Consider the following 14,365-nt stretch of genomic DNA (forward strand, 5'->3'; position numbering starts at 1 on the left):
GTAAGAGACTATTTTGGCAGGGGTTTCTCAGATCACTGGATCTTGTATGAATAGAAGAAATCACTATTGGTACAATAGCGCTGCCTTCACCTTCTAGTTCTAAAGCTGAAAGTTCTGTGTCTCCTCAATATAGGATTGTTCAAGGATCCATGGTGATAGTAGTGCATTTTGTCTTGTGCAAGAAGACATTCTGCATAGCTGTCAAAAGGATTTCATGCAAAAGAGGGATACACCGTCTAATTGTTAAACAACAAAATAACAAATGAAATTCCAAAATCCAAAGTTTCCAAGCATTTTGTTTTATGTACGTATAATTTCTGACTTCACATGCTTTACGGTGAAAATACAAAACACATTTTAGTCCTGGTGAATAATTTGACTTCGCGCACACACATATATGTTGCTGGATAAAAAAGATTTTCTTGCCAAATGATATAAATTTTATGCATGATGATTAAAATAATAGCCTAACAAGAACCTTGAGCAATAAATATGTAGCATTCGCAGCTTCAGTTCATGATGAATTTCAGTGTCATTTGGCATGAATTTCATATCAGCCAGTGCCTTTTCTGCGTCATCATCATATTCAGGATCAAATTCCTGTCTTTTGGGATTGTAGCCACTCAACTCACTCAAAGAAAGCCCATCATCTCCAGGATATTTAGGCTTTTCTACGCCAAAACTTGTATCCCCATGAGTGCCTGCCAACAGAATTGTTACACCAATAATTAGGAAGATCCTCATTCTTCAACAAGTCATATATTGGCCAAATATGGGAAATAACAGAAATCCACTGTCTGCAAAATTTACAAATGTACAACTTAATTTATCAAGAGGGAAACAATCGCCTGTTTGAAATCTAAAGGACCAAAAAAGCTGAAGAAACCAAAAAATTAAGTTTTAGAAAGTACTCCAAATAATATCTTCAAAAAATAAGTAGGTTACAATAATAATTAAAATAAGGAAGGAGATATGTTAATACAGACCATGCTTCTATAGAATGAGAAAAAGTTTTGTATTGACAGCAAGAATAGAATTCTCCTGTCACCAAAAAAGTCTTAAGATTCTAACTCAGTTAAGGAAAAAAAGCCCCATGTAAAGATGCCAATACAAAGCCCTCATTGAACTTCATGAAAAGAAATTTTAACACTGCAGTCATTGATTGGGTTAAGGTAAAAAAATGAAAAGGAAGACTCAATTCCATACCAACAAGTACATTCTGCCAACACCAAAAGTCACAATATAGACTACCAGTAAATTCATAGCTTTACAATTAAATTTGTTCAGTTGCATTTTAAAACTGGATCTAATGGAAGGTTATTTCATTCTCTAGCTTTATCTATAAGTACTAGCAATTACCCCAACTTACAACCAACGTGAGATTAAACACATGCCCGCACGAATCCTCACATACTTCCCCCTATTTAAACCCCGGCATCTTTGTCAAGATAAAGGTCCAAATCCGGTCAAATCCAACCGCAAATACTATGATCAACCCATGATCAGTTCAAAAATTGCTCATCCTGCACTATCCACTAGTCCACACGGGCTAGGTCTGCTATGATACCATTTAGCAAGGAGAGCTCTATTGAAGATGTTCAAATCAATTATATCAAGGTTGCCTTCATTTTTGTTTTGACTATAAATGACCTTGCAAGACTTGAGAATGCGCTCATATTGGCACAACCCATCCAGAGAAATGCCTTCCTCATCTGATCAATTTTCAATCTTGCCCACGAAGGTAGAGTGAAAATAAAAAGCAAGTGGGGATGGCTGATAATACGGAATTAAGCAATGTTAACCTTCCTTCCATATATAGAGTTAATCCTTCCATCCTACTAACTTCTTCTCCACCTTTCTGATCAAAGGAATCCAGTTAGCTTGGGTAAACGATTTGCCTTCAGAGGAAGACCAAGTGTTCGATAGAGATATTCACATTTGTACCACAGAAGATACTTCCTTTGTTCAGATCCCTGTCTACATAGATCATTGCATTTTTGTAATACGAAGACCTGAGAATAATTCAAAGGACCAGAGGAGCATCTTTAAATTGAGCAAGTAAAGCAAGGAAGCCTGGCAAATGAGCAACATGTCATCAGCATAATTGACACAATTAGACCCCCTTCAAGGTTTAAAGACCAAGTCCTCTGATCAGATTGTTCCTCGCAGCTACCTTAAGCATCCGGTTCATCACATCACCTAGAAGAATAAAAAGAAAACGTGATAAAGGGCCTCCTTGGAGAATTCCCTTGCAGCAGCTAATCCAATTACTGAGTGTATAGTTAAGAATAGGGGCCACTTTGGAGATCGAGAGGATCGGGGAGACCCAACTGAACCATTTTGTGGGAAGCCACAAAGAGCAAGGATCTTGCAGATAAACCCACCCTCCTCTTTATCAAAGGCTTTCTCGAAATCAGCCTTAAACAGTCCTCTATCAACATGATTCTTCCAGTAGTGGTTGAAGATATGTTTCCATGTTTTAGGGTTTTATATAAGGAAGATAGGTCATTTCACATATACTATTACCACACACTCACTTCATGTCACAAATGTGTAGGTGCATATAATTTGTTTACTAAGACTGACCTGAATGGTTTAGAACCGACATATTGTCGATCATAATTTAGAGAGCATAACAAATTTTAAATATTCTAAAGACTGTGATACTAAATGAACAATTTTTAAGTAGCATGACAAGATTTGTCATGAAACTCCCTCAAATCAATCAAAATTTGGCTAAAGATAAAAAAAGAAGAAGAAAAGAATCAGATTCTACATATAATTCATGAATCAATCATGAAATTCTTCAATAATGATTAGTAACAGTGAAGAAAATTGGAACCATTTAAATAGATTTTGCCGGCCCCATAATTACTAAGGGTTTATTTTTGTCTGTTTATGAATTTGTTTTTATATTAATTAAACTCCCCTCCTTGCTCCGTCACTCTCTTCACAGCTATTGTTAGAACACCCTAGCTTGCATCTATAAAAAATGGACCCGTTCCTCGTTCCCTTTTCCTTATCCCATCTCTTATCTAAGATGGCATTCTCCTGCAAAGCCATCAAAGTGCCTAGCTTCATCCCAACTCAACGAAGAAGTGAAAGAGGGATGTGGAAATCCAGATGTCGAATTAGACAATATTACTTGCACCAAGTGCCACAATGATCATCAGGAGGGTCCAGTAAGGCAAGTGCCACATGGTTTCAATGAACCAAGAACAAGAGAAGACTAGGGCAGCCCAAAGAAAGGGAATTGCCAAGGCAAGGGCGGACATGGAGGTGGAGGTGGGTTCAATTTGCAGTAACTGCAGTGGCTATTGTGGCTAGCACTAGAAGTAATAAAATTCAGTGAGGTGGCTGTGGATATCAAAAAAAAGAAAAAGGAATATGGCTTCAATGAACCAAGAACAAGAGAAGACTGGGGCAGCCCAAAGAAAAGGAATTGCCAAGGCAAGGGCAGACATGAAAGTGGAGGTGGGTTCAATTTGCAGTAACCGCGGTGGCTATTGTGGTTATCACTAAAAGTAATAAAATTCTAACTGTATATGTTTAAAAATGAATCATTAAATGCTAACATACGATTAATTTTTGTTCCTACTACTATTGGATAATAGAAATTATAGGTTTGGATTTAGTCAGATTTGGAACCAAGGAAGGAAAGTAATAAAATAAAAACTTTCTGGAAAGAAGAGCTACAAACATTTCTGAGACCAACTAGTTCTTGCTAGTCTCACATTGTGAAGTATTTTATTTTCATGTAGGACAATCAATGCCCTCTATAGAACCAAGAGACATCACTTATTGATTATAGCTCTTAATCCCTATTCTATAGAAAAATCCTTGTGTTGAAGAGGCACTCACACCTCTTGACAAGCTAAAGAGTAACAAACAAATAGGAAAAAGGAAGCAAAATCTTGAAACTCAGATTGTCACCTAGCTAACAAGAAATAAAATCTCAGAAACCTATTAACTATCAAATGTATCAATGAAGAGATCCTTGGGTTTGAGTTGTGATATCCAATGCTAAAAATCTTTGGGAGCATTTCATCTCCTTGGTTTCTCCCTTTTAGCATTAAGTTGATGAATATTCATCTTAAAAAAAGTACACAAATACACAATGCTGTACGGATTGGCTTCTCTTGCTACTTAGAGTTGAAGGTGATCCCATGGCCATGCATCACCTTGGCCATGCCAACACAACAAAGGAATTTTTTTTTCTTTGGCTTGTTAAGGAGGATATGTTTTTTCGCCAATTGTTTGTGGCAAATAAGTATATTAAGCAAGAGTTATTGGCTTGGGTGTAGTGGCTTCACATGGAAATTATAGAAGTTTTCACTATGGTTTGGAAACTAACCTGGCTCTGATATCATTTGTAATATCCAAGACTACATCTCTAAAAACTAGCTAGAAGGTATTATTTGGATTTCTTAGCTCTGTATAAGTACCCAAGATCACCCCATCACATAACCGATGTGGGACTAGAGACATGACTACACGGATCCTTTTGATGTCACTTCAGTATCATTCGTTCCTTAGTAGTTGACTAGTCTTATGCTCTCTTGCTTGCTTTAATTTTCTCCATGTAATCACGTTAAAGCCTCCTTCTCCACTTCATTGAGATTAACCAGTGTAATATGGATGAGCTAGGTGATTGGATTTTGTTAATTAGTTTCGAAAAGGCTATGGAGGAAGATTTAGAGGGGAGAAGGGATCATCAATTTGGATGGAATATGAAAATATATGTGCCTTTGTTGGACATATGATAGCCAAATTTGGGCATTACCTCAATGTAACCTTGTTGACATAGCATTATACATACAATAATTATATCCGATATTCCCCAAAATCATTAGATTTAGCTCTATAGAGACTAAGAAGCTAGAGGGTGCACAAGAGAGTATCTCAAAGTAACTTCAAATGGAGAAACACCTAAATAGAGAAGGAATGAGAATCAGAGGTGGGGCAGCTACATAGGAGGAGAAAAGCTAGTGGTTGGTTTGTTTAAGGGACGAGGTTATAGTGGAGAAAGATAAGTAGAGGTGGAGATTAGGCAATGGAAGAGAAAGTGATAGGTGAGGAAATCATGAGAGATAAAATATAGAGATTAGGTCCAAAGTGTTTTTGATGGGAGTGAGATATGATGCAAAAAGGACCTTAAGTCTTGTTTTTTCCCATGATGAAAGAAAACATTAGGGAAGCCCAGGTCGATTGATAATCTACTAAGTACTAGAGTTAAAGTTTGCTATGAATCTATCCTACTCTAATGAAGATATTTTTTCCACTAGGCAGCAAAACTAAACCATGTTTGATAAAAACAAAGAAATGTGAGAATTTAGTCATCAAAGAACAGGTTTATTCAAGGAGCATTTGAAGGATGGTTTTACTCTTACTATAGTTGATGAAGAATGGGTCCACATAGTTGCAACCAACATATTTGGATCTTTTTGGACAAGTTCTTCTATTGTACAATTTGTGGACAAGATGGGTCTAACTCTACAGCCCATAGCAATACATATATCCTAAACCCAAACCCATCTAACAATGTGTTGACCCAAACTAGGCATGAGGATCCATGTAGGCATGTGTTTAGTCCCTTGTTGGTTGTGCACAGGGGTAATCTTGGGTACTTATATAGGGCCAAGAAACTGATGGTGTGCGTGCAGAGGGCTAAGCATGAATTTCAGAAAATTTTTATGCGGAAAGAACGGGTTAAACATTTTAACCCAAAACATGCTTGATATTTTAGATATTTTAACTCTGATACCAGTCGAAGACAGTCTTCAACTGCACATCGCATGTGGCACGGGCTCAGTCCCAATACATAGGGTGACACCCGCGTGTGCCTATCAAAGCACTCATCATATGAGCCCCCGGGTGGAGAGCCACGCTTCGTCACACGATCACGCGTGAGAGTTCCCGGGAATCGGATAGTCTCCACTAATCCTTTGCTTTGACACCAAATATCACAAAGCCCTCAGATCTCGAGGATTGTGTAATTCAAATAAATATGCATAAATCACAACTTCTTGTGATTTGAAGATTGAGATCATATCTCAACCATAAAAGAGATCAGATCTCTTACCTTTAGAAGGGGGTTCCTTCAAGGATGATTCGCAGCCGCACAAGCGTCCGGCCTCGATGACTCGTCCACGCGAAGCTCCGGAATGATCAGCTTCCCGGGGAGTGCTAGCTCGCAGGGAGGCAGAAGGTTGGCTGAAAGGGAGAAGGAAGAAGATGGACCTTCACAGCTTAAGAACTCCTTCTTGGGCTTTCACCTTCAGAACTACTCTCTCCTCTCACTCTCTTTCTCTGGTGCTCTTCATGTGTTAAGAAGAAGGAAGAGGGGTGGCCTATTTATAGGCCAAGAAGAAGGTGAGGTGTCCCTATGAGGTGTCCTGTGAGGTGTCCTGCCAGGACACATGTCACACATGCAAGGAAGAGAGATGTCCTGCTCCGCCACGTGTCACGCATGCAAAGGGGTGAGGTGGCCTGGAGGGCGATGTCATGGATGACCTCATGAGGCAGATGAGGTCATGGATGACATCAGGAGGAGTGTGAGGTGTCCAGGCCCGCCACATGTCACACATGCAAGCAAAAGAGGTGTCCTGCTCCGCCACGTGTCACGCATGCAAGCAAAAGAGGTGTCCTGCTCCGCCACATGTCACGCATGCAAAGGGGTGAGGTGGCCGAGATGTGGGTCCCACCTAGGCAGGACATGGGTCCCACATACAGTATGTGGGTCCCACCTAGGCAGGACGTGGGTCCCACATACAGTATGTGGGTCCCACATAGGGAAGGAAGTCCTAGTCATACTAGGATCATAATTGATTTTAATCCAATTTGACTCAAGCCAAATCTGATTTGGTTGAGCAAATTAGACATTTTCACCAAACCAATTTTGGTGTCAATTACGGTTTTACCAATTTCAAATCATATTTGAATTTGGTCAAGCCCAATCTCTATTACTCAATCAAATTGAGTCTAATCAGTGATCTAATCACTAATTAACTTCTCCAAGCAACAATTGCTTAGGGCAATCAGTCAATCACATTAACTATTTTACCTCTAGACGATTCTCAATCGTCAATCAGCCATTTGATCAATCCTGAAACTTCTAAGCGTGTGACCTCACAGGTTCGAACCTAAGCCAGTAGTACAAGAACACTTCCTGCACTAATCGAAGTAACCATCTAGCAATGGGACCCGACGACCGGATAGGCCGAATAGATGCAAAGCAACATTCTAGAACCTATGGACTATGGTTACTGCATAATTCATCCTCTTGACCAGAAAATGCCCAGGGTGGGTTCAGAGTCTGTCTACCCTGAAACGATCCATCCGGAAATATGTTTCAATTCAATAAGTCAAGTGATAGTGATTTGACTTTCCCTGGCTAGGGTACTACTTAATTGAAAACACAAGGCATTCACCCTTATTTCTAAGGGAGGTCAATCCCATCTTGATCTGCAACTGACTACCACAAGTACTTGACTGGACCCAGAAACCTTTCGTCGCTGGATTAGAAATCCAGGTAGTCCGGCACCAAAGTACAGTGAGTTGCTTGCAAGCCACCGGTTGCAATCTCAGGTCTAAAGGATACATATACCCATATCCACTCGGAACAACTCTTGACAAGAGAGAGTCCGTCAATTGGTCACGTTCAGTGAACGTACACTACCATTCACCTGTATACCATACTAGTATCTCTATACTCTTTGGTTTGGAAGACAACGAACAAATATGATACACAATGACCTACGCCCGATAATACTATCGTCCTATTAATAGTATATCATACGGTCATGAACATTTAAGGACCTGTGTGACAAAATCATATTTTATTACACAAAGCAGTCCTAAGGACTTCATCACATCGGAGTTTGTGAAGATGTTCTGGTGATGAATAAATACCATGTTCTTATTTATAATTGATTCAAATACATTTACAATTAACAATTGATTGGATTTAGGACATAATTCCCAACAGAAACCTCAATAATACTTTCTATCTATCCTTTTTGGTTAAGGTCCTAGGTTGTTATCAATGGTATCAAAGAAAACTTGGTCCACTACCCATGTGGACTAAAAGCACTGTAGTATGGGCCCTTCTTCTATCGACCAAGAGCCGTACTTGTGTTTGAGATGAGATTGCATTTGAGATTGGATCCTTAGCCTAGTAAGGATACCAAGACTTAAACGGAGGGAGTATGTAAAGATTCGTGTGGGTATGCGTTTAATCCCACACGCTTGTGCACCGGAAAAATATTGTATACAGGGCTAAGGAACCCAAAATAATACCTTCTAGCTAGTCTTGGGGTGTCACTATGTTAAAGAGCATGTTGGCTTTTAGTGGATTTAGGTGACATTATTAAAGAGTGGAGACAATGACAAGCTAGGATAAAAACTAACAATGGTCCTGCAGATTAGGTAACACTTGGAAGAAACAACTAGCTTGAGGAAGGAGTAAGAACGGCTTTTTGAGCTTTACAATGAAATCTACAAGGCTTAAAAGGACCAAGGTTGTTAGTCATTTTAGTGGTTCCTTGAAGGGGACTCAAAAAGGTATTAAGTACCTGCACGAGATTTGGGACTTCAATATAAGATTCTAAGAGTTACCATATTACCGCAAATAGATTGTAACATAAAAGAATGAGTAAAAATGGTCACATTGGTAGAAGAAACTTTAGAGCTTGGAAGTAGCAAACAGGAAGAGCATTTAAATTGGCAAATAAAGGATGTTACATTGATGGGAAGGAGGACTTTGCAACTAAAGAAGATAAAGAAGGTTTTATAGGGAGTGGTCAAGAAACTAGTAAATGGGTTATATAATGTGTACAAGAAACAAGATTGAAGATCAAAACCATCATGAAGATAGATTAGGGGTTGGGGTTAATAATTATCGGCCTTCAAGGACTCATGCAACTAGGATACTAGGTAATCATAAGAAACGTTAAACGAAATGAATTTCAACATAAAAGATCAGGATGATTTCTATATAAATTTTTGTTTTTTTTAATTTAGAAAATGGACTTAGAAAATATACTTCTAAGCAATGTCCGCCGTACCGGTACCGGTCGGCGTACTGGTGGCCGGCCGGACCGGTACGGTACCGATCCGATCCGGTACGTACCGGCCGGTACCGATACCGTATCGGCACGGTACGGCGAGCCAGAAATTTGGATTTCTTTTTTTTTTAAATGTTGTCTTTGTTGGATCTTAAATTAAGTGAAGATTAATGTTTTTTTATTGCTTTTTTCATGATTTTTGATGTTTCTATGTTTAAATTTAGGGTTGAAATTTGAAACATAGATGATGCATGTTATTTGCTCCTCCCGTTCCAAATAATAAAATGATACATATAAAATATCTTTAAATTAAGATATAATTATTTACATACATTTAAAGCACTCTCGGATATCTAAAATCGGGACAAGTGCCGATGGCTCTCGTAGATATCCGGATCATAAGTATAGTCAGGAGAAGGCAAATCAACCCAATCAGAAGGAACACGCGCTAGGTTATAAGAACTGTCGGATCTCTTCCTCACGCTCTGGCTCTGAGAGATGTCCTCTGATTGTGTAGGAGCCCATCCAAATATGGCAGAAGCAAAATTCGATGCACCATATCCATATTCGTCTGGCTAAGGCTGTGGATAATAGAATCTGTATTCGTATACGAGCTCATCTGCAGCCGTATCCTATCTTCCTGAACGACCTCGAAAGCCCGTCTTCTATATCCAATGATATCCTCATGGAATCTATCAGGTGGTCGACCATGGTCCGTATTCTGCGTAGCACCCGTAAATTGGGACTCACAGGTGAAATAAAGACCACCCTCCGACTGTGTCTCATAAGTACCATACTGTCCTCCGCTCCCTCCATGGCTAGAAGATCCGTCACCACCAGAACCTTCATCGCTGTTGGTCCAAGTCTCCTCCTCGACACTCTCCATTGGGATTCTTTGTTTTCCTTTCCTGGCCCTCTCTGTCTGGCTATGTCGCCCTTCTCTACCGAGCATCTCTCGATCAGCTCTCTCGGTGGGTGTCTCGTACCAATCATGTGGTGACTGGCTCCCCTGTGCCTGTGGTTGATCAGCTCTGGGAGTGCGTGGAATATTGTGCTCAGTCCATTGCTCTGGATCGACCCTAGCCTCAGCGGCTATGAAGCTAGCTGGTCGTGGAGGCGATCCTGACTCGTCAAGCTCAGGCTCCTGCTGCTGGCCTACAAACCAGCCGAGTAGTGGATCATCGTCATCATCGGTGAAGGTTCCGTAAATCGGATCTGCATACTTGAGCTTCGCTTCCTTCTGAATGCACTTTAGCCTCAACCGCAGATTGTAGTGCACATAAACAAGGTCGTTGAGGCGCTTTTGTGTCAAACGGTTTCTTTGTTTGCTGTGGATAAGGGCGAAGGTGGATCAATTGCGCTCACAGCCACTAGAGGAGACTGTTTGGGAGAGGATCCGGATAGCTATCCGCTTTAAATTTCTCGCGGACCCGCCAAAATGCACCCACCATTCAGCTGCAAAAATATTTATGAAAATTACTTATATGATAGTTCCATATTAGTAACTAAGTAACACCAGATGAATGTCTTCTTGATGTGTCACGTACCTAGATTCATATTGTGTTCGCTGACGACAGCCGCTCGTTGGTCAAAACTGTAACTGCCCTTTCTAAATAATTTGCTCTGTAAAAAAGAAGCATGTTCTACCATGTTAATAATTGAAGATGCCAGTATACTTACACATGCTGGTAATTACTAAATCATAATTACCTCTTCAAGACATAGGGCCGTTTTTTCTAGATCATGCTCCATCTTATAAATCACATTACACAAAGCATCCAGAAGTATTTCATCTATACCAATTCCATCTATGCTATACTGAAACCGAGGGTTTAGGTAGTATGCTGCACATATACGAGACTATCTTAGCATAATTATATAAGTACATCCATCACTATAATTGTCACTATAATTATATCTTAGCTTACATGCTAGATGCAATTCCTTACCCATTTGCGCTTTCCACCGTCGCTCAATGATGTTGATGTACAACCGGCCATGCGCTGGATCTGCCTCCATAATCTGTTCCTTTGCCTTGACCATCATGTGATACAAAAACCCCATCTGGGGGTAGATCTCGCTATCTACGGCCCGCAGCACTTCATATAATAGTTTGATAGCTTTGACTATTGTAGTAGCCCGCTGCCAGAATGACTGTCTCGTCATCAAGTCTTCTATCTTGCTCCCTTCAGTACCGGCATAAGAATATCTACTATCATGCCACTTAGGATTGACAAACATCTGACGTAGGGCTCCTCTCTTCTCAAGAAAGCTTTCAAGTACGATGAAATTGGTAGCAAACCGTGTGACTCCTGATCTCAGAATCTCTCTCCCTGCATACTTTCTCATCAGTGAAAGGATCCAGTTATGGTTATAAATATACCTAGTGATGCGTTGGGCTGTCTCCACCATTTGCTGCACCCTACAAATCTTTCCAATGTCCATTAGCATGAGATCGATACAATGTGCAGCACATGGGATCCAGAAAATATGTGGTCGTCGCTCCATCAAGATCTGCCCGGCAGCCTTATTGCGGCCCATTATCAGTGACGACCCACGACATTCTCCTCTCCTACCAGATCAATCACATCCTCCATAAGTTTCAGCATGTATGCGGTGTTGTGCACATAAACCGAAGCATCAACTGACTTGTGGAAGGTCTTCGCATCATAATATGTCAGAAAGTTGATGATGCTCCGCCTGGTCGGACCAGTCCAACCATCGCACATGATGGTTAGTCCATATATGGGCCACTTGCTCTTGTAGAAGTCAATCTAATTCTCCAGCTCCTCCTTATTGTTGTCAAGAAGCTCACCGTAGATGTCCTTCGGAACTGGAGGAACTACACCGGGACCGGCAGCTTGTATAGCGATAATGGCAGACTTGTAGTACGTATTGTCTGTCACATTCGCTAGGATGTGGCTGAAGTGAAACCAGGATCCAATAGCTCGCCACATAGTTTTCTTCTTATCCTTCATCCACATTGTGTCTACTGACTGCTGCCTTGAATCTCTGCTAGGGAGAGCATGCGAATCTATATCATGAATTATCGCTCCTTGTGGAATTTCTCTAGATGACTTCTTTTCGCTACCAAAATTACCCAGCATAGATGCAATCCGGCCACGTTCTTTGCCGACGTCCTTCCTGACTGAAGTTGTCCTCAAGAACTTTAGATCTTGTCTAGTGCTCCCAGAACCGCCGCCCGACTCGTACACAGAGAGCCTAAATCGAACCCTATGTCTGGCTACCTCCTTCTGCTGCCACTGATCATCCAGGCTTGCCTGCATGGCCGTCTGAATATCTGCCTCCTCCTCATCTAGATCCTCAACCTCCTCTGGCTCTCTAGAGTGATAGAAAAGTGGCTCTGCCGCTCGGCAATCGACCTCCGCCCTCTTCTTGGAAACCCTCTCCTTCGCTTCTTTGACCTCAGCGAGATTCTGCCTCATCAGCATACGAATCTCGCCAGGATAATTCGGGCACGTAGCAACCTCACCGGAATTTTCGGCTAAGTGTTGCTTCAACCTGGTACCCCTCCTCTCTTGAAAATCTTGTTGCAAAAGTTGCATTGAAACTGGTGTCGTTGCCCCTCTCTTCCAAGTCTTCGCCCATAAGACTAGCCAATATCACGCTTTGCAGGGTTCGTTTTTCTTGATGGCTCCATTTCTATTATAAGTGTACAACATATCAAAAAATTAAGCTAATGGAGTAAATTTTTGCATTATTTAAGCAATTTATAAACTATTTTTTTTAAGCTACTTATTAACAAAATTAATGAAATAACATAGGACAAAAAAAATACACCTTAAATAGTCTCCGCTGGATTTTTTGGGAAGGACCTCCTCCTGAATTTGTGGGCTATCTCTCAAATCTTTCCTTCTCTGGTTATTCCTTAGAGGCTCACTGAATTTAAGAAGTCTGGAGTTTGAATGCTCTTGTTCGGCTTTTATAACCAAACGAGGAAGGCCGAGGCGCAGAATCCTGCTGTCTCGGCCATCAAGTTTCAAAAAAGTGGCTCTCAGCCACTTCTTTCATTTCAAAAGCAACATAAGTGGCCTCTCGGCCACTTCTTTTTTTTTGAAAAGAGACAGAAGTGGCCTCTCGGCCACCTCTTTTTTTTTGAAATGACAGAAGTGGCCTCTCGGCCACTTAAAAAAGCCACAGCTTCTTTTTTTTTAAAAGAAGTGGCCAGTCGGGCCACTTCTTTCTGAAACCATGCGCGGTGCGTGGTTTCTGAAACCACAGTGCATGGTTGTTAAAAAAAAATTGCGAACGGTACGAGGCCGGTACCAAGCGGTACCGGTCGGTATCGACCGGTACGGAGCACGTACCGGTCGGTTCTGCTAAAAAAGTAATCCAGTACTGGATTCCACGCGGATCCGGTATCGGTCTAGGGCCGGACCGGTATGTACCGGGAGGTACAAGCCGGTACGGCAGACCATACTTCTAAGTAAGGACCTGATATATAAAACTTTCTTGCGGAAATATTAGCTTATATGTTGACCTAAGTGGAGTGGTCGCTTTAGTCTGTGAAGAGAGTTTAGTGTTACTACTTTCTTTCGAGATAAGGGAGTACTCCATATAGAATCTAGAAGAATTGTTAAGGAATTAAAGCATCTCTCCTCATACATTATTTCACTTTAATCAATTTTAGAGAAATTATTTATGATGAGGTTGATAAAAATCTACATAATTAGATATATTTTACAAAAAAAGGTAAAAATTCAAAGGATAAAATTAGTAAAAGGAAAGAGCATCTTTAGGTCCATTTAGATCATTAGAGCTCCAGCTTTCATCCAACAGCGCATATTGTTCACAAATTTGAAAAGTCTAGTAATGTAAGTTTTCTTAGTTCTAATGAAGTTTAGAAAGCCTCTAGGAGCCATATCAGTGTAGCAATCCTACATGGAACAAGGTTCGCAATACCGGTTTTGGTATTATGGTACGCTCAACCGGCCCAAATCGAGCGGTACAGGGCGTACCGTACCATATCAGTTCGGTACCGGTATCCAGTATGGATAGCGTACCGACACTTGATATGCCAAAAAGATTCTGTACCATACTGTACCACTACTATGCTAGTGCGGGGCCCAGTACCGAGACGGTGAATCTTGTTGGTACCTATACTAGTATTATGTTGCCACAGTGTCGATACAAGTCAGTTCAACATTTTGACACTCATACACCCCTCATACCAAGTACTGGTTTGATACAAATACAATATGCCTGGAATAGGGCAATACACACTGGTTCGGCGAAAGTTGAGTGGACACTCAATACTATAGAAGTGGCATAGTGCAAGC

General features: G+C 40.8%; 1 protein-coding gene across 2 annotated transcripts in view; it reads right to left on the reverse strand.

Annotated features, from left to right (window-relative positions):
- The window catches only part of LOC103714915 (transcriptional adapter ADA2-like), a 40,163-nt gene that overhangs the window by 8,127 nt on the left and 17,671 nt on the right, over positions 1 to 14,365 (reverse strand). For both annotated transcript variants that reach the window (XM_008802380.6, XM_008802379.4), the window contains exon 10: positions 479 to 701. In XM_008802380.6, coding sequence (XP_008800602.1) covers positions 479 to 701 — 223 coding nt within the window. The remainder of the gene's footprint in view (positions 1 to 478; positions 702 to 14,365) is intronic.

This window comes from Phoenix dactylifera, chromosome 7 (genome assembly GCF_051530095.1).
Source record: "Phoenix dactylifera cultivar Ajwa chromosome 7, Ajwa_hap1_PhDact_Kaust_v1.1, whole genome shotgun sequence".
Taxonomy (NCBI): Eukaryota; Viridiplantae; Streptophyta; class Magnoliopsida; order Arecales; family Arecaceae; genus Phoenix; species Phoenix dactylifera.